Below are 21,457 nucleotides of genomic sequence, written 5' to 3' on the forward strand. Positions count from 1 at the left end.
AGCTGCTGTACAGCCATGGGGGAAAGACCCAGCCTTGCTGTGAAGGTATGAGGCTGCTATTTTAATGCTGGCTTAAAAAATACTAATTAACCCCCCCACCCCCTCCCCTTAAAATCTGTGAGGTTCTGCTTTTAAACTTCGATTCCAACATCATGCAGGAAATGAGGTTGTACTCTTTTATTAAGGTTAAAGGTTTTTAATCACTTCTCCAGAATACAGATACGATTCAAACAAAAACTATTTTTTTGGGGGGGGGTCTCAATAATTCACTTATTAATACCATACATTGAACTCTATAAATTCTCATATAAGAAAAAGTCTTTTTAATATAGGTTATGATGCACTGGTGACCTATTTAAATCCTTACAAGTCACACTTTGCAGTTATATAGCACCTTTCATCAGGGGGCTGCAAAGCATCCTACAGAATTTAGCCTCATAATGCCCAAACGAGGTAGGAAAGTCTGGCCAATTTATGGAGGGGGACAACCAAGGGACGGGTTGGCAAGGGACGAAACATGAAGCTTCATCTATACAACAGCAGTGACGTGACACTGGCTCCTGGGCTATATGTTGAGTCGGTGGCTTAACTGGGGAGAAAGTCGAGAGCCATCACCCACACCCTTGTCTTAAAGGCAGAAGCCTGGCTCCCAGCGGGAGCTTTTTGTGTTATAAATATGGTTGGACCAGATTTGTGTTAATTAAAACGTGGGATGCATTTTGAGATTTGGTGTTTGATGCTCTGTTTAGCTCGGATGTTACTGTCCCAAGGAAATGGAAGGAGTGTGGCTGGAAGAATCCAAGACGCCTGGGCTCCTTCGAGCCTTTATGACTCTTAAAACCATTCTACAGCCTTGCAATGCTCCCTGGGCCAGAGCTGGCACTGGTGCCATTGACTGAGCGCTAACGACCTCCATGGCAGCAGCATCTATTGATGAGAAATTGAAAAATAAAAAAGCTCTTGGAAATGTTGCAATTTGCAGCAGAAGAGCAGAAGAGCCAGCACACAAGGTGCAGGAACTGAAATGCTTTTAGATTCAGGTTCTACGTTTGTCCCATCTATGACCCATGCCCACATCCAATCATTTTTCTTAATAGCATCCAATTGAGATGCTTTGAATATAAACCAATGAAACCCAGAGGCTTATTCATACCAGTTTGTTGCCGTGTACGATTGCCCACCTGCCCAAACCATCCCAGGACAGGGCAGGAGCATCCCACCGCCCAGACCCTTCCCAGCACCCTGCAAAGGCTCCTCGGCCACCACTTGCTCCGTTGTTACTCCCTCTTCCTGGTGTGTCCAAAATCATTTCCTCATAAAGCACAACACAAAAGCAAAGTTACCGAATGCTCCTTGGGAACAGCAGGGGGAGGAAACTGAAGGTAAAAATGCCAGATCTTACAGCTCAGCCAGGTGCTCTGGGCTTGACCTGGGTGCCACGGGATGAAGTTAAGAGGGGACCTGTTCATGCCAGCAGTCAGGCTAAATGAGTAGTTCCCCCCTTAGTTTAAAAAATCCAACTGCTAAGAAAGGGTTCGAGTAAACTTTTTAACAGATGCAATACTATTGCACAAATACACTCTATTCCCCCCTTCTCAAGCCAACCGTTTCCTCCCGGGCAAGATACAAAAGCAGAGTCAGCCCTACCTGCCCGACAAATCCACAGCCATCACGCTGGGGAAGGATTTCTCCCAAGCAGCTGACCACAGTAAGACGAGAAAGGAGGTGATCGTGTCGGGACTAGTCTTGCCAGCTCACCTGCCAAGGGTGAGGGCACGAGAAGCGGTGGCTCACGCCTGCTCCACCCCTAACAGCCATCAGCGAGGCAAGACCTGCAGCTCTACGAGGCAGGGGACGCTCCCACCCACCTTCCCTGCTCCTAGAACTCCTCCTAGACTCACTCCTCAGCAACGCTCCGTGAGTTTTACAGATCTTTGGTGCTTGTACTCGATTACAAAACACCGTCCTCAAAACCAGGTAGTTTCTCTTGCCAAAGAAAGGAACAAGAACTGCTCAGTAGCTCAAACTCCTCAGAATTTGTTATTCTTCTAAGTCTTGTCAGGCTGATGGTGCTGCTGGGGCCGTACCAGCTGTTTAATAGAAGACAGCAAATCTTAATTTTGCCTCTGCTCTGTTAGGAATGTTTGAAATGGATGACACGTGAAAGAAAAAGAGGGGACGACCTGTTGTGCTGATGGAGCAAAACTCCAGCCTAGACAGCGAGCATGGTGACGGTGGTTTGAGAAGAGCACCGTAAGGATTTTATACACTAACATTTGTTCTATTGTTTGTTTTTTGTTTGTTTTTTTTTTTTAAGGCAACAGTGAAACTATTGCTCGAGGGACTGGGAAGAGTTACTGAGATCGTTACCAAAACCCAAAGACTTTATTGCACGTTCAGAGTCACTTCTGTGACGCTGGCATTGGCACGCGCCGGCGGAGCCGCGCCGCGGTGGGAGCACACCCCGGGCAAACGTGACGTGAGTCACTTCGCTGCTGTTTTATTTCAGGTCTCTGAGGAGCCATCGCTCGGCTGGAGACTACTGCCAGGGAAACCCACGGGTTTTTTAGACCAGTAGTTGGCAGAGTAATTAACAAGATAATTTAACTTCTTTTTGCTCCTAATTCTGTGGCATTCAACATGCCCCCAGTTCCTTCTTTAGTCAACCGAAGCCAGGAGAGAGCAGGTTTGCACCGAGCACCTCTCGCAGTGAGAACTGCCAGGAACCTGCTGGCACCACAGAGGCGAGAGCCACACTCCAGAAGCATTTTGAACAAAAACCTCTGCAAAATCCAAAGACTTGCGTTAGCAGCCAGAGCTGTGAACACACTCGGTAACGAGTAACACGACACGCTCCCTTCCACGCTCCCAACCCGGTCTGCACGGCTACACCTTCACCCCTGCCCGCTGAGAACGAGGGAGAGGCAAACGTGTGGCAGTGGGGAGGCACAGGGACAGAAACCCTGCCAGCGGGAAGCATCAGCTTCTTTCTTTCTCACACTCATCTTTGTCCTTTCTCTGCCCACACTGAGACTACAGCGTGATTTTTCTCCTTAAAAGAATATCTCAAGTAATAAACATTGTTGCACGGCCAGCAAATGATTCAGATACGTTTATTACAAACAGCTTTGTCCAAGCGGTCAGAACTTTGATCCTGTGTGCATAATCTATAAATATATTTTAATACTTCGAGGTAATCCATCTTACAAGTCAGTGTGAACTCTAGCTGGGCTGACCAGAAACTCCTTGTGAGGCAGAGGTAGCCCAGGCACACCCCGGACAACGCACACCATTGCCAAAGGGCCTCCAAGCAGAAGGTGTCTGACCAGAGAAATTGAAACTAAAACTACTTGTTCTGTTAATTTTATCATCGAACTGCACTGAAGCCTTTCTCATCTCAGAGCCACTACGTAAAAGGAGTGAACACAAGGTTTAACAACTTCGCTTTCAGCCAGTCAAGCTTAAAGCAATTTAACTTTCCTTGCTGAGAGAATATGAAAGGCAAGTATCTTTCATTTCAAGCACCTGGAAAAAATTAATGTACGTGAAAGTGTTCACAGACAAGGAAGAGTGAGGGTCTTCAGAGAAAGACAAATGAGTACGTTACTCATAAGATACAAATATACTACTTCATTCTATGGGAGTATTTCTCTTAATGCCTATTAAGGGAAAACTCAGATGTATTTTTTAGACAATCCCTGGACCCTTCCCCTCTCCCACTGACAGCGGGGTTCTGGGCACACCTGTGTGCAACAGCCACACCTCAGGCTGTTTTTTATCCCTACCAACCTATACACTGATCTTTCCAGAATGATTTTATTTTCCCTGAAACATTCTATCAGCCACCCCAATCCAAAATACTGTGCCTGCTATTTCACTATTTTTATATGATTACAGGGAGGGGTTAATGTTCACAGAACAAGGAACCACAGGAGCAGCGCTGAGCCTTGCGTGCCTGGGTGGTTGGTTACGGCCAAAGCGTCTCCCCCAGGAGCGCCAGGCCAGGAGCGGGCAGTATCTTTGATCAGAAATGACAGACACAGATGGGCTTTGATCAGACAGAATCAGGGGCAGGTTTACTTTTCACATAGTTTTCTGTATTAAAAAATACATCAGTGAAATCTGTTACAGGCAGGGACAGGACTACCGAGTACACAACGTCAATAGACTACTTTCTGATTTTATTTTTGTTAAATTACTTTTGTTACTGCTAAAAAAATAATTAAAAAACAAAACCAAACAAAACAAAACAAAAAAAAAAAGGAAATATAATTCAAGGCTGTTGATTTTCATCTCTTGAAATTTTAGTGACAAGATCAAATATCAGACCCCTGTTACAGAAGATGGATAACTGACCAGAGCTAGATAAAAACCATACAATTCTCTTCTTTAAAAATAGTTTGGGTTTCCAAGGAATTTGTGACCGCTGATCATCAGAAACACACATCTATAGCTTGAGAAAACAGAGATACAGACAGTATCTGATAATGTCCTGTCCTCTCAACACAATGTGGGAGCTTTTCTCTTCAAAAAGACACAGTAACAGCCAAGCCTTAAAAAAATCTCTTTCGATTTCCAACACTATGACTAAATCTCTTTGGGTGGGGTGGGAAAAAAACACACATGGTAATTTTCTACCACAGTTCTGCTGCCAAAAGTAATACTGCATCCCTTGTACAACGCTGCACGCGTTGCAAAGGTGGGAAGAGAAAGAGTGCACGTATCTTTCATTTGAAATGACAAGGCCCTCCAGGTTTGCCTCATAAAATAACCAAAACCATCGGAGTAGGGAAAGAGGAGAAAGGAAAGCTGCCTTAAGGGAAAAAAAATTTCCGCGCACCACAGTATTTGCTAGATTATATCGACAGACTGCAGAGCTACTGGGCTAGGTAAGGGATTTTCTGCACATACCCCAGGACAGTCACTCTCCTGTACAGACCCCAGAAATGTTCATCCCGTAACATGATCACTCTCAAGTTTGACCTACAGCACCTCTTCCACGCCGAAGACTGACAGAGCTAGAGTTGGTGTTAGCCTGGACCGAGAGCTAGATTCTGGCATCGTGTGACCAGTCACCAGCAGCCAGACAGCTGGCTGTTGCCATAGCTTCCCTGGCAGACATGCCAGCGGCTTCTGCCTTCCTCATTGATCCCAGTTTCATAAAAATTATAAAAGCGAATGTGTATTTATAACGGAAGGTGTCTGTCTAAATATCACCACTTTCTCTCCTGTCCTCGTGAAGAGCTCTAGGATCTCCACGTGTTCTTTGGCAGCAAGGACTGCCAGCCATCAGGCTGAGAAGCCACGTGAGCCACAGTCTAGCTCTCCACACCCAACATTGCCGTGGTAGATTTTACACAACCTTTTTCCTTAAAAATATCTCACAACTTTAAAAAATCCTAAACAGATAAAGGATTTATGCATCACTCAAATAGGTTAGTTCATCTTGAATTTGCTCAGAGGAGTTATTGGTGCCACAGGACGTTGTTTCTTGCATCTTACACAGCTTACTTCCTTCCAGTTCCAGTTTCTACATCCACTGTGGTTCAAAATATGCCTGTAGGTGACATTATCTTGGCTTATTTGATACACATTTTCCAACGGCTGGACGTATTCACAGTTTGGTGCTTCTGATGTGTACTCAAAGGAAAATACCCCACTGCAGTTAGTCTGATAACTCGATATCAGAGTCCTCTGATTTGACTTTGGCAAGTTCTTCATGTACCTCCCTCACCATAAGAATACGTGTTAACATGATGTCCAAGGTTCCTGGGTCTATTGGCAGTGTGGAATACCACATGGGGCTATTGGGTACACAGGAGCGCTCAGGCTGAAGGTAAAATACATCGCTTCTCTGCTTCACGCTTTCAGAACTGGCAACACAGAGAAAGGAAGAGCACATTGTCAGAAGGCAGCACTAACTCACAAAAATGTTAAGGAGAAACAGCAAAGAAAATGACAGTTACATTGAGACACCACCACAGTAATTTAAACAGCATCATTCAAGTCTTTTTGTTAGTGACTTGGTTTGCCCCCTTCAACTTAGGGAACAGTTAAGTTGTTTCCAGGTCACTTAGCATTAGTTGCTTATAAAGAAAGAAAGAAAATGAGAGTGACTTCTTTACAGATGTATTTCTTGAATCATATCACCCAATTAATGGTACTAGCACCTTGATATGATTGATAGATGCATTTGACATTCAGTCTCTGAATTAAACAGAATTGCTGTGTACTTTGGTGCAGGGAACGTTCAAGAGCTAGCAAAACTAAATCATAGCTTGCCTGCTCATGGTGCAGAATGGTAAGCCCATCTGCTTGAGACTGACCGTCCGACCCTGAGGCAGCCTGCAGGCTCTGGCAGGAAGACACAAAGTCCTCTAGAGCAAGGATCCCTCCTGCCTGCCTTTGGAATATTCACATTAAAACAGCAAAGTGAATTTTTACTGCTGCTTGCACCACTGCAGGGGCTCAGCTATCAGTATTAATATGATGAGGAGCATCAAAAAGTTTTCCCAGCCCAAGGACAGCTAAAAGCTTCTAATGATATGCAAGTGAAGACAAGGAAGGTAAGAGAGGGAGACAGAGTCAGGACAGCTGCGCGGCACGCCTTTGCCTAAGCAATGGCACTATTTGCAGTAAGCTCAGTAGGTGCATTTTTGAGGGTGATTTATTTCAGTTTTAGCTGACACTAATGAGATGCTGTTTCATTTTGGATGTGTATTTTCTTTGAAAAGAGAAGAACATCATATTCCACCTGCTCAATGATCTAACTAAAGTTTATATAGAAACAGGAGAGACAAAATGATTTATATCTATGTCCTTGCTATACAGTCTCCTCTCTAACTCCTAAATAAAAGTTAACCTCACTTCAGCAGGCGAAAGCTATCAGCAGTTCTACCTAATTCACACTTTTCCTACCCTCTTTAACAAGGAACATGACGTCAGGGTATTAGTCATAAGCTTCTCAAAAGAAGGATCCTATATGGGAATTAAAGGAGATGAGAATGCCATGGACATTGTAGTAATGCCCCCCCGTTTACACTTACACCCTGTGGATGTGGAAACAGGCATTTAAAGAATACATCTCTCTGTTATTCTACTCTTGACTTAACACCACTAACAAATACTACCTATTTGCTGCGTCTAACAGCAGTGCTGATGCTGGCAGTCCCATCAGCACGGTTCATTCACACTGAGGGACCAGGAATTGGAGAGAGGAGTCCACAGCACGGGCACAAAAGGTCTGAGTGGGATCCTTGCCCAAATGCCTGTTCTAGTCTACATATAGATAAAAAATCAAATTCTGTCACTTACCATTTTGATAAGTAAAATTCATAAAGACGGACAGGACATCGCAGAGGATTATCTGTATTTTCAGCCATTTCCACTGCTGTTGGGATCTCCTCATCTTCACTGCGTTTCCTTTTGCCTACAGATAATTTATCTGGATACACAAAAACGGCACCAGAGAAGTTCAGTGAAAAACAGCGTTTTCAAGAACAAGCCCTAGTCCCTTAGCCTAGCACCAGTCTGATGGGACTTTGTATCACACAGAAACACACTACTCGAACTGATTATCTGTCACATGAAAGTCAACTGCTTTGATCTGCTGGATGGGCAAAAGACTGCACGTGCTACAGGGTGTCTACAGCCCATTCCTCTTCTAGAAAATCAACAAGAACTAATATCCAGCAGAAAAATACGGAGGATATATTTTTTTCTTAATAAAGCAGAATTAATGTAGCACACTGGAACTATTAACTGAAGAAGCGAATAGGATCAAAGACTTGCCTTTTCCAAACACCAAAAAACAACTGCATACAAAAATCTGTCTTTGCCTCTGAGGTCAAGATGGTAATCCCTACTCATGTGCAAGCCCTCAGCTTCACCTAAACTGCTCTTCTCCGTTTGGGCTGCTTTGTTTGTCCACTGCACAGACCTAGGATAAATCTGGGAATTAAAAGGGCATGGTAAGGGTCTGGGCCTCAAGAATATGAAGCCTTGAGAAAAGGACTTCAGAAAGGGCCTTTAACTCATGCAGTAGTTAATAAAGCTTTATGCAAGCCTAGGATGTTATAAAAGACTATTAAAAATTTTTCAGCCAAATGTGTGGCACTTCTTTTGTAAGTTTTTACTGGATGCTTTGGCTCATGCAGAATTTCTCTTTAAATCTTACTAGAGTGAAAAAATTTTGGAAATGTACAGGATAACAGCAGCAGTCAAACTATTCATAGCTCTGCTTACTGCATAACCTGTTTTTCTCCTCAGTCCTTTTTAAAAAAAGGAGCAGACAATACAAACGTGATTGATTGCCAAAATTCAGATGATCAGAAAGCATTCACCTACCTGATTCTACCTCTTGTTTTTGAAAGGGTGGGAAAAACCGTAAATATGTCATCTTAGTATTATACTTCAGAGTTCGGGTGCGTCTCATAACATGGGCAAAGGACAGTTTCAGGTGCTCACTGACATTCTTTAGTTGGAAGTATTTGGTGTTGAAGAATAGAAGTGTGTTCAATAAAACAATAGGGGAATATGCACCCAGCTGTTTACATTCCCACAAGTGCTCCTCTTCAATTCTCGAGAACATATAACCTAGAGACAGTGGGCAAAGAGAAAAAGAGGACGGTTATTTATGCAATTTTAGGGCTGTCCCCACATTCAGTTACAAATGAACAGCTTTTACAGGCTGTGTCTCATCTAGCAGGTTTTCAGAATTTTCCAAAGGCAATAAAGCATCATACATGAGCAGGGTGGGGAGCCACATATGAGTAAAACTAAGTAGGCAGATTCTGTCAGAGGTGCATGTAAGTCCTCTTTCAGCTAACCTTGTGTATGAATGAACTGCGTATCAGATCAAATTCAGACCTGTCATAAGCAATTGTAATTCTGATAAAACCAAGAACACCGCATGCATGAACCTAAGAAGGAGCATGGAGGACCAAGCTGTGGAACAGCATGATCTTCCAACACCCGAAGAATGGAGAGAAGGATAAGAGGAAGATTGCAGACACCACCAGAATCTCACTAAGTTCTAATTTCACTGTATTAAACCACAGTCAGTCAAGCACAAAAATGTGTAATTCCTAAGACACAGAGCATGCGTTTAAAATGTACCATCTTTATATACAAATAGCCCATTGTGATTATCATAAGTCAGTTAGGAAAAGGAGATATGGAGGCTTGTAAGAGATTTGTTGTGAAAGAAAACATCACTGTATGCAGCAGTCTATGAGTAATTGGATTATTTCTGTATTAAATAAAAAGTTCATTTTCTAAATGAAAAGCCAGTCACGGATCCATGTATGGAGTTGCCAACATCACTCAAGTTTCACTGATATTCTGAAAAAGATCTTATGTACTAATACGGCTGGTGTCCAGCTTTATAAACTGCATGATCATACCCAAAGACCAATTAAAATATCTGCAGAATTTGGGAACTCCTAATTTGGAAGTGACTGAGGTGAGAAGAACTTGGAATTGAGGAGTTGAGACAAGATTCCAATGATTTGCTAATGTGATCCTTGGATTTATCATCAGGAGTATTATTTCTAGTACTGACAGGGAAATACCAGTGCAACCAGACATGATATTTGCAGTAACTCATCTCAAATACTACATACAATTCTGGCTACCTGTATTCAAAAAAGATTAGCTAAAACTTGAGGGAAGAGAAGAACTAGCATGGTGACTACCAGAATGGGAAACCTTTCTTTCAAAGGAGTTGAGAGACTGATCAGAGGCAAAGGTATATTTAAGTGTAATCTGTAATGGGTAGAGACAGACATGAAATCCACGATGCTAGCCTACCACAAACAGTTACATGGTGGAGAAAGAGGAGACTAATGTGAGTGCCTCAGATTACACTCTCCTTCATGGCATTGAGAAAATATTAATTTATAATATGGCTTTGTCATGCAGCTACACAAAACAAAATAATTGTCCTACCATTTGGAAGAATTGTAGGTTCCCAGATTTTCAAAAGTTTTGTAAGTTCAATCATAAACCTGGAATAGGGCTCGGTAAAAATGTTATCTATTCTACCATTCTCAAACAGGTACTACAAGAGAAAAAAAGGAAGACATACAGTTTGTGATTATGTAACATTGCAGAGAAGATACAGGACATCAGACTCTTTTCCTTTCTGATGTCCCAGTGTCTTATGGTCCAAAACACTTTGTTGAAATCTTCAGTAAGATATCAAATCAAATTTTCTGCAGGGACTGGGACCTCCCCAACACAAAATGAGAGACATAGGCAAGAATTATTGTTAATATTCCAAGCTCTAGAGCTGTTTTCTGAAAAATCATCATCCTCTAAGTCTTAAATATTCTTGAAAAAAGTCTGCCTATAAAAAACAGAAGAATTACTGAGTACCCTTCTATTGAAAAGAACTTCACATGCTAACACCTCCTGACAACAGATACAGGCCCAGCGCTAGGCTGCTGAAATAGCTCAGTTACAGCATCAGTGTGAAAGTCCCTTAAATTTCTGTCAGGCAGCAATTAAAAAAAGTTTTCTACAAGCCAGCAGTGTGTATCAACAAATCAGTCAAAACTGGAACACACAAAAAATGCTGATACTCCCAGACCTCATCAATGGCACTTCAAATTTCAACTCTTTCTACTTTTTTTTTCAAGCATAGCCATGAAAAAAATAATTAAGATAACTCCGTGCCTAGCCAAATGATAGGTTTTACATTAGCAGTAGCTATTGATTCTTTATCTCCAAATGACTGTTCAAGGAAAGGAACAAACAGGCTATTCTAAAAAAAGGTCACTAACAAATATACTGAACAGAGACACTGAGTTTTCAACAGAACTTAATATTATTCTAGGTTTGTACTGCAGCTGTTTCAAACTGTCGTACACAGGCAGATAGCAAGGACTTATTACACTACTCTTAGCATTCACTAATTACAATGCTATTATTCCCATTGTATTTTTTCTGTAAGCGTTGCCAACACAACAGGTATCTGTCTAGCCACTGAAGGAGCTCAGTCTTTGCTGGGTAACCTTTTCCATGTAAACTTGTATATTAGAAGAGCACCGTGCAACTATTTTAGATCTAAAACAGTCCATCATAAAGCATTTCTGAGCAGACTTGGGTTTCTACAAATCTTTCCTATGCATGAAATGAACAAAAAAGGTACCAAACCTGAAGATTTGTGTCTACGTAGAAACACCTAGCCCTCCACACCACATCCCTCCCAACAGAAGCAGCTCATTCACTCTAACCATAAAGAGGTCCAGACAAATTAAGTCAAATATGGGATTAAGACAGACTAAGAATAAAACATAAGAAAGATACATTCTTGCCTCCTCTACAAAAACCGAGAAACTACATGGGACTATGGATACAAAGCACAAATAACCAGAGCAAGTTGCTCAGCAATACCCTAATTCTCCGAGTTACCTGCTGAATTCCAAGGCACAAGTATAAGATGCTGTCAGGATCATACTTCTCTCCATTTGGTCTCCGCACCTCTTGAATGAACTGGCACAAGCCAAAACTCAGCTCAGCAAAACTGCACGAGAGAACGTCCTCCTTGAGTTTCACAGGACGAACTGTGGCGAAGAAAATCATCAGAAAAATTAATTTAATTCAACAGATTAGAACTTCACACATTCCTTATTATTTCATGCAGGCAGAACTACTAAATCTTCTCTCTCATACAGGAGGTATCGTGTATGACTGAACTTGTGAACTATTTCCTGCCTGTTGGCTAACAATTAAATGAGGACTTGGCACCACCAGCATGCCCAGCCAGTACAAACGCTGCAACTGAGTAAAAAGGCTGCAGGTGTGTAAAGCTGAGACATTTAAATGTTAGGGGTTTTGCTGAACCCAAAGATGCGGCATGGCAATGACTGCATGTCTTCAAGGCTGGCAGCGGAGGGTTGATAAATAGGTTTCATCTCTGTATCTGGACTCAGGGAATCCTGAGCGAGAGACACATCTTGAGTATTTCCTATTAGCTCTGCACTTGAGTTGAGTGCAGCATATTCGACTCCTTAAGGGGAGGAGGAACGAAGAGTTTAAAGGGCCATGTATGGGATTCGGAAAGGGAAGCAGAGCATCAGTCGATCAAAGGATCTGCAACGAAATTATCAGGCTCGGCTGCTCCACACCTTACAAAAGTGACTGATTGGGACTAAGCTGGGAACCTTCCTGCGAGGGGTAGGGGCGGACAGAGTTTCCTGGAACTGCCTAGTGTTTGCTTCCTTAGCCACAAGAACACACAGTAACTCATGCGATTACTCTTCTTCTGGGAAACAAAACCCAGCTGTTCTCATGTAATGACAACAAAAATTCCAAATAAGAGAGGAAAAAGCAGATCTTGTCCTAACCTTTGAGATCTTTCTTATATGAGATTTTTCCTTTGAGATCTTTCTTATACAAGCCCTGCCACACTCAGTTCTTTACATTGCAGAAGTATTTAATATGGTTTGCTCTTTTCCTCACCATCCCCAAAAAGCTCAATTATATTCTTAACTTAAATTCTCTGCTTGACTCTGAAAATTTGCACACAAAACTCTCAGTGCAAGCATGTACGACAGATTCGAGACCAGGGACATGGGGAGTTAGACACTGCCAAATCCCAGGACTGCTGTGCTTTTGTAAAAAAAAAAAAAAAAAACAACAAAAAACCTAGAATCCATAATTAGAAAAACAAATAAAAGTGACATTTATATTGTCATTATTATCTATCACCCTAGTGAGACACAAGGAACAATTCACGCCTTTTACAGTTAGCTTCAGGCAGGGTGAAGCACAGAATGGGCAGACTTTTGGAAGGTTTCTTTCCAGCTGTGAAGCCTAGAAAGAAGGTGTTAAGATTTTAATGTCGTAGCACACAATTTATTTACAGCAAACAGTTATGCTGACAAACAAATACTTTGGGAATGCGTTAGCTACAGACGAGACAGATGGGGCCACGTTGGTGTTGTCAACTTAGAATTATGGGCTGATAACAGCTCAGTAAAGGCTCTGCAGCTGCATAAAGCACCTCTTCTACTAATGAAGAATTACTACATGCAAATAAACACAAAGTGGAGGTTAAAAGACTAACATTTCTGATATCGAAAAGAAATCTGGTATTTTAGAGCCTGTTTTAATAGGTAACAGATCAATTAAGAACGTAATAGCTATAAAGACGTAAGACAGTATTCCATAAAATCTCTTCTCCACTCACAGATATTTTAAAACTCAGTAACATCTGATCCTAATTTTTATTTGAACAACGTATCACACCAAGTGCTCTTCAACTAAGTATTTCTGTTTCCACTGAGAGAGAAAAAAATACCTGAAAACTTCAGGTCCCCTTGTTCCTCCTGTGCATTTTTCCATTGGACCCAGTTTTTCCAGGCGTTTACCCCATACATATACTTTAGGGTCATCCCAGAAACAGAGCATCCAGGGTAGGAGCCCTGCATAAGATTCCGGGGCTCTACAGAAACTACAGACTTCTTCCGTCCCTACAGGTAAACAAACAAATAAACATTTAATAAGCCCTTCATCTATGGATGCTTAACTGGATCTCACACAAAAAGGCCATTATGCTGACACGATAACAAAATCCTCCTCTCATGACAGACTCTCAGTGGATATATATATGTATTTTTCACATGTGGCCAAATATTAACCACATTTTACAGACAAGGTGCAATAAAATACAATAATTCTCACTGTGATAAATATGCATAGAAATATATTCCTCTCTAGCTACACAAGAGAAAATTGATTCTTTCCTGTAGATTACGACACTACTTAGAAGACATCTCTTTTGGAGTTTTTTGAAATGACACACATTTAAAAAATGTTCTGCATTAAAAAGAGCATTTTATTCTACCTAGTTACAAAGCGGGAGGAAAGAAAATCTTATCTCATATAGCAGAACAGGAAAAAATATACAGCGTAGTTAAATCGACTTCTCATCTTCACTCTGGAGCAGTATTTTTCACTTCTGAGAATAAGCATGCACATAATGGTATCACTTCAAAGGCAAGGAACTTGTGTTCCAGAAGTACTTCCTTACCCGTCTTTTTGGCTGTGGGAAGCCATCTCTATGTCTCCGTCTGGCTCGTGAACGTGAATGCAAACCCAGTCCTTTACTGAGAGGGTCAAATGAGTCTGAAGTCAAATCAACACCATTAAGAGTTTAATTATACGATTTAACAGCCCAGGTAGAAGTGTCACTTAGATACTATGGAATACCTTACAGCTGGCAATCACACCTGTATATTCGAATAATGCTTTACCTCTGAATAATTAGGCAATACATGTACCTTCTGTATGAAGAAAGTAAATTCTCAGAAGAGGAAAAAAGCCCCCCCAAACAGTGGGTGTACTTATTCAGGCAAACTTATACTCTTCTGCACCACTCACACAGATTATACCTAGGGATACAGAAGTGATAAATTCAAAGGAGTCAAGCAAGACTACCTGCTACTCCTGTCGGGGGTTCTGGAGAATGCTGTCTCTAAAGATAGCAATAATATTTTTAAAATAGTAATTTTTAGTAGAGCTGCAGCTTTAAATACCCAGCTTTACTAAATGAAGACACATACCCTTCACAAGCAGGCTGCTGGAACAATGCTTACTCAGAAAATTGCGCGTGCTTTTATACAACAAAGCATTCTTCTTCACATTATACAGACCTGATGGAAAATCTGCCTCCAGGTCCTGTTCCACATCACCTTTGGAGAACTGCTTCAGTTCTGGATCTGGTTCTGGCAGGGCATTGGATCGTAAGGCATAGTGGTTTAACTCATCCTCCCAGCTGTGTGGAGTGGACACTGCTTCGGATTCCAGATCTCCACTGTAAGTGCTGCCTTGGTCTGTAATGAGAGGGATGAGATCTACCACGTGCTATAGGAAAGGACAGACAGAAAGAGTTTGCAAGAAAAGATACAACAGGATCAAAGTCCATTTGCACAAAAATCCAACTGACCTTTCTCAAATATCTTGGGGTCCAGGAAGAGCTCATGCTCAGATGTTTGAGATCCTTTAGAAAAAGAAGGAAATCTTTATCTACAAATGACTGACAGCTTACATAACTAATACAAAACATTTTGAACACCAAAAAGCTATGTATTAGGTCACAACACTACCAAACATGATCCATCATCTCCTCCACTAGAGTCCTCCTAACAGCCTTCTACCTAGGCCATGCTGCTGTGGGAGAAACAGAAGGGCAGACCTAACCCATGTTTGCTTTTCTAAATGTTTCCATCCCTCCATGTTTGTTATTTGAGTCGTCTGTAGACAAATACAGTATTTTGTTTGTTTCTTTTCAGCTTGTTCCACCTTTATTACATGGGATGATCACTATGCAACACATTCTAACCTGCATCACTCTCCAAGTATCCACCATAAAAAGTCTGATAGGAAAATATTCTTGTAAAGCAGCTGCTCTGTCTTCTTGACTCCCTTCTCCTGCTAATGCATGATGTACTGATCTGGAGATTACTATCTCTAGTAATCTGTTACTGTCAACAAAAGTTAAATCAGCACCTAGGGAAAGGGAATGCAAAGACATTTAAGCCACTGTCAGTGCTCAGTATCTAACGTGGGTTCTATGCTAAGCATAGCTGTACTGAATGTTGACTGATAAACCTCTGTGAAATTACAAAAGCTTCAGAAAGGTGCAAGTATAACCAGCACCCAAGACGAGAACTATGAAGGAAGAGTAAATTAATCTTAAAAGAAAACATGTTTTCAAAACAAAGAACAGAATGTTGTACACAGAGGCAAAATTATCTCCAAATATACAGTTCAGCTGAATTCCCAGAAGGCCTCCTCATTCTAAAAGAATAACTCATCAAAATTGCTAAGACGTGACATAAGCATTATAGTCCTGTCTAGGTTGGCACTTTACCTGCATCAACACTTTCCTTGTGGAAAATAAATGTTGGTAAGACAACAGGACCATTTAACACGACACTCATACTTGGGAAGCAGCCAATATAGGCCCTACATCTATTTCTGTACCTATTTTCCGTGATGAGAGGACTTCCATCTCACTGCATTTAGTTTCCTTTTTAAAAACATCACATACCACCATGAGAGTGTGTTTTTTCTTTCTCCTCATCTTCTGCAATCATTTCTGCCATCTGAAGGAGATCCGCTTCAAATGGATTTGTGGGAATCTTTTCCCTGATATCCTGAATAGTTTCAATGATCTTATCAGCATTATCCAGGGTAGTTGGGAAGAGCACGGGAACTGGTACCTATGGAACATGTGGAAAATATTAGAGCTTGTTTGGGGGTGAAGGGAAACAGAAAATACACAGGGGAGATTCCTCTCATTTAATCTTATGTATATTTTAGGGCTACTAATTTAATTTTAAAATAACTCCAGACTGGACAACTTGTTTCATTTCTGCAATAACCCTACAAATTGGTGGTTTTGTGGGATGATGCTTTACCAAACATGATGTGAAACGGAAAGAAATGGCAAGGACTGCAAATGACACTTGCATGACTAGTCACAAAACCCAGTGACTCTGCTTTGTGTCCTGTTCAGAAACAAGGTGTTCTAGTGAACTGCAGTGTAACTTACAGGTACTGGCATCCCAAGTGGAACTGGTGTGTACTGAGTGTAGAGGTGAAGGGGTACTGGCACAAACACTGGTACAGGAACAGGTACCACGATGATTTGGGGTTGAACTTCTTCTTCTTCTTCTGTTATATCAAAATTAGAACAAAATGAAAATTGTTTAACCATATGACCATCCAGTACACTTCTGAGTGTCCATGATAATTGTTTGGACTTCTGCTTGTAACTCAGTGTGCACAGTACCGCCTCTTGGTTCACAGACATCTTTCACTTTAGTATTGTTGTAACAAGTATTAATATTACAGTTTGGAAATAAACAGCACTGTGACCATATACACGAATGCTGGAAGGGAAGAGTGGAAATAAGTGTTAAATGCATCCAGGTAAACGGTGTGTTATTGCAATTATCTCACAAGTAACTACAAGACCATAAGAAGGTACCATTAAAAAACTAACTACATTCTTCCCACTTAACTTTGTCTTCCTCACTGAGAGTTTTATATCAACACTAGATACCCTCCTTATATAGTAACAATAATGAAAAAAAGCACTCCTCAATGAGAGTCTGGACTATGTAACAGCCTTTTAAGGTTCTTCCGTTTCCTTCTGCCCACAGAGGGAGCCTAGAGCAAATATGAATCTAATTAAATTATCTTAGAAACACGGACTTAATTTTCAGAGGTTCTTAGTATCTGTATCTAATAATTAAAGAAAAGTGAGAGCTGAAACAATCTTTGAGAAATCATACACATTATTAAAATGAGTGCTCTTGTGGCTTGAGCTGTGAGAGCTAAGAACTCACAAATTCTGTCCTGAGGAAAACAAGTTCCCTCCGTAGCCTTGTGCATGTCACTTAACCACTGCACTTCATTTTCCACAGTTCAGATGATCGCAGAATGCTAAAGTTAAAGCAAACCTCAAGATTCATCACACATGAAGCTTTAAGGATTTCAAAGAATACCAAATGTTTTACATCTGTAAGGCGAACTGTTACTTGGCAAATACCATACAACAACCTGAAAACTATTTAAGGTTTTAAAATAGATTAAAGAATATTCTCTGTTACATAAATCATGCACTGCTCTCTCAATTGCAATACAGACTTTTATAAAATGGGTAGCAGATCAGATACATACCTGTCTGGCATTCTTTGTTTTGTGTATTAGGTTTGCACGAGGTGGCCTTAGTCTGTGTGATTGGCTTGCACAACAATGCTTTGTTTTTTAGAAGCCGAGGTGGCTGTGATGCCGGTAGCTTTAGGGCGTCTGTCTGAGTGCTAGCCTGTTTGGAAAAATACAAATGAGGGCAGCATCAGTATTGGTTTGAAGGGCAGCACAAGATCAGTATTTTTTCTCTACTATGGGAGGTTGAACAATTTAAAACTCTCTTTGCTGATAAAAATGATCATTTAAAAACTATTGCAAAGCCAGCTTGCTAATGTACTCGGTGCTTTCTGGTCTTCACCTCAATTTATTTTAATCAAACAATAGGCTTTTTTTTTGTGTTAACAGTGCAGTGAACAAACCTGCAAGAATGTTTGGTTTCTGTAGTCAAATAACCTCTATAAACTTTTGACCTTGGAATCTTACTGATGGCAAAGATATAAAGAGGAGTTATGTTAAGATACTTTTGATGACTAAAAGTCTGGCTGACACAGATACCCAAAAAACTTAGTAAACTGATGTGAAACCACTGAAAAGTAATAAAAGTAAAAAAAAAACACAAATGCTGGCAGTACCAGTATCACTCCCTGATTACACACAGACTGACTATTCGTGCTTGTACTAATTTCATGTCCTGCTAACTGTAATTTTCAGTCATGCATTCAAATAACAGGATCTGTTTCATTAGGGAAAATTCATACTCTAATCCATAAATGACACTTCAGGTAAAAGCAAGGGTGTCAGTCTTCCACAACCTAAGAGCTACATGATAAAATCTTCATATTTTAAGAGAGTTGCAAGATGTATACCACACACCTCAAAGAGCCCACGAACAGGAACTCTAGGAGTCATTCACAGATAAGTGGTGACAATGGTTCCCCACAGCTCTGTTACCACACTACTAGGGGGTGGGGAAGGAAAGCTAAGCTGCAAGAGCTTGGTCATGTCAGCCCTGGCAGTCCACACCAGTCCCCTTCCTCCCTTGTCAGCCCTTTCGACATCACACCCCACTTCTGGGCACAAAAGGTAGCCCCAAGTACAGAAGCCACACATGAATTGCTTGAGAAATAGAGACATCTCAAGAGCTACAATTTGACAAGCTTTGTCTTAAAACATCTAATCAATCCGTCAGTGGACACAAAGACTTTTATACCACACAAGTTCTATCCATTTTACAAAAACGTCTGCAAGCTGGTTGAATTTTAAATCCCAATCACAACCAGGAAAAGCAGTTATGAAATGACAGTGCAAAATTCTTGGATACTTTACTTGTTATTGATACAATCTGGACGAAAGTGAGAAAAAGAGTCTCTCGTAAAACTTACATCTCCTATTATTTTTGCTGTCACAGTAGGGACTGCACCTGTGAAGAAAAAACATACAAGAATAGTCTGTGTGCTTGTCATCAAGGACCATAACCCATATTCTGCCAAGGTCAAGAAAAAGAATTCCCACCAAACCTCATTCCCTGGTGTACGTACATAAATTTAAGTCGTTATTTATACCTAGGTAAAGGAAGGACAAAACCGTAACCATCTGCACTGATGGGAAGCATAATGAAGAAGTGGCTGTTGTCCTCAGTGGAAAAGATCCCTGAACAAATATAAATGTTCAGGAATAGAGATTTAAAAATACAGGCATCATATTTAGCAGTCTTACCTTGTAAAACATTGTTGGAGTTGACCGTAGGCTGGGCAGCAGGGGTGCTTGCAAGGGACACCACATTCGCTATGACAGGGGTTGAGTCCTTCCTCAAAGGAGGAGGGCCTGACGAGGAAGCTGGTGCCGTAGAAGCGTTTGCTGGGCAGAGTGAACAGAAGAAAACTAAAATAAGCAGTAACATAATTTACAGAACAGCATTTCTGAAACAACACCCACCCTCCAGATTTATGTCCAAATGAAAAAGCCTGCTGTATGAGAAGGGAATGTAGGTGTCGAACTGCAGGTTTCAGTTTAAATAGGAGCTGGTTCCACAAGCAAACTTAAGCTGTTTTCCAGTCACTGGAACGTTTCAAAAGTTCATCATAGCATCAAAGCAGCTTTCTCTTTGTGGTAGTATGTGCATCACAGCAGCATGTAGGAGACAAGAGGACTGGATGCCTCACTGTGCTCGGTACCGAAGGTACATAGTGTAGGATACAGTCAAGATCCTGACAAATAATGAATGAGGTGAATTTTTGCAGCTCTCACAGCTAGAGGAATTCTTAGGTTCTTTCCATTTGAAAGCACCACTCTCATTACCACAGTACCACGAATTACCGCACTTCAGCAAAAAACACTGTTCTGAGGCACTCCACTGTCCTGGCAGCCCCCAGTTCAGGGAGATGCCTGGAGCCCAGTTTTGCAAAGGCATCGCACACTTGCCTCGGCTGAAGGTGCAGGCCCACTTCTGCAGAAGCAGGCCCACCATGCATTTTGCTATCTTTACTAACAGCCAAATGTACTGACAAGACCATGTCACATGGTGTAGTTATGGCCTGAAAGTATAAAGTTACTAATACGTTACTCTTAATCAGGGAAAACAGCTCCCACCAGCGTAAGCAGGAGATGTGCACAAAGCTGAAGAGTGGAATATGGCCTGGTGCATACTATAAACTTTCAGTTAATATTCTTTATTGCTTGTTGGGTACCTTACTGTTGCAGTCACCATCACTCAGTGGGAGATTATGCCCCTCTTTAGGATCAGTGCTATTTCTGCCCTTTGTTTCGCTTCCTCTTCCTGTCTTTGTGGGCCTTTCTTCCTTTCTTCCCTTTGCATTTCATTCCCTACAGAAACTCACAGTTCCTATTCCTGTGGGCTTCATTCCCACCCTCCTTCCCATTCCATCTGCTAAAATAATGAGCAAGGAAACATCTACAGCGCACATTAATCTTGGCATCAATACTTTAAGACTCAACACTTAATGGCATAGAAACGGTAACTCTTCATATGCCTACAGACTACACAGAACTGGCTATTTCAAGTTCATATATGGAAGTCTATTTACAACCATTAAGTCTACTAGTTTCACCACTTGATTATTTTTGTTAAATGAACATTAACATTCTACTGTATCTGGCTATATCTTATCAAGTACAGCAGACAAGCTAGGTATTTAACATGTCTTCAACAGATATCAGTACGTTTTACCCTAATAAAATGGGCCCTTGTTTCAGGAAAGTGATTGAAAAGCAAGTGCTTTTGTTTCGTCTTCTTTAGAATCACAATCTAAGTTTGGTATATGAAGCAATCTCATTTCATACCCGCAGAAGTTTGAAATTGTCTAAGAGACAGATCTAAGCCAGCCCATTCAATGGCAATGGGCAATTCCCCAGTAGAGGATATATCTCAAAAAGTTCACTGAATTGAGTTTCCAAATAAACGTTCATATCACTATCATGCACACCAAAAGGCAATACTATTCCCAGCCTGTTTTACCTGTGTTGTTTGAGGGTGGAGGGTCAGAAGCACTTTGCTGATTGCAGAACAACAGAATACAAAGCAGATTGCAAAAATGCTTGATCTCCCCTTGCCATTTCATGGACTCACTGAGTTTACCTTGTCTCTTACAACCATCACACTTTGCCATCTAGAAAAAGAGTGTGAGGCAGAAATTAAACACACTTGTAAACAGCAACAAAAGGTATGTACGTAAAAACCTCTTTGCACCCTGCTCAGCAAATGTAGCGTGAACAAATCTGTGAGAGTGCATCATTTTTGCAGTGTAACACAAAGCAGCAGAACATTCAGTGT

The 21,457-nt window shown here is 41.2% G+C and overlaps 1 protein-coding gene across 4 annotated transcripts in view; it reads right to left on the reverse strand.

Annotated features, from left to right (window-relative positions):
- Positions 1–211: 211 nt before the first annotated feature.
- LOC137673295 (zinc finger MYM-type protein 4-like) overlaps positions 212–21,457 on the reverse strand; it is a 45,197-nt gene continuing 23,951 nt past the window's right edge. For 3 of the 4 annotated variants that reach the window (XM_068418017.1, XM_068418016.1, XM_068418015.1), the window contains 15 exons: positions 21,143–21,293; positions 19,384–19,524; positions 19,050–19,087; positions 17,698–17,842; positions 16,565–16,686; positions 16,061–16,232; positions 14,954–15,007; positions 14,661–14,840; positions 14,039–14,133; positions 13,307–13,478; positions 11,416–11,567; positions 9,949–10,060; positions 8,347–8,595; positions 7,315–7,444; positions 212–5,873 (listed from right to left, as the gene is read on the reverse strand). In XM_068418017.1, coding sequence (XP_068274118.1) covers positions 5,666–5,873; positions 7,315–7,444; positions 8,347–8,595; positions 9,949–10,060; positions 11,416–11,567; positions 13,307–13,478; positions 14,039–14,133; positions 14,661–14,840; positions 14,954–15,007; positions 16,061–16,232; positions 16,565–16,686; positions 17,698–17,842; positions 19,050–19,087; positions 19,384–19,524; positions 21,143–21,293 — 2,121 coding nt within the window. In that variant the 3' untranslated portion in view covers positions 212–5,665. Of the gene's footprint in view, positions 5,874–7,314; positions 7,445–8,346; positions 8,596–9,948; positions 10,061–11,415; positions 11,568–13,306; positions 13,479–14,038; positions 14,134–14,660; positions 14,841–14,953; positions 15,008–16,060; positions 16,233–16,564; positions 16,687–17,697; positions 17,843–19,049; positions 19,088–19,383; positions 19,525–21,142; positions 21,294–21,457 lie in introns of those variants that run through there. The other variant, XM_068418018.1, reaches the window with a different exon arrangement.

Source organism: Nyctibius grandis, chromosome 24 (genome assembly GCF_013368605.1).
Source record: "Nyctibius grandis isolate bNycGra1 chromosome 24, bNycGra1.pri, whole genome shotgun sequence".
NCBI classification, from domain to species: Eukaryota; Metazoa; Chordata; class Aves; order Nyctibiiformes; family Nyctibiidae; genus Nyctibius; species Nyctibius grandis.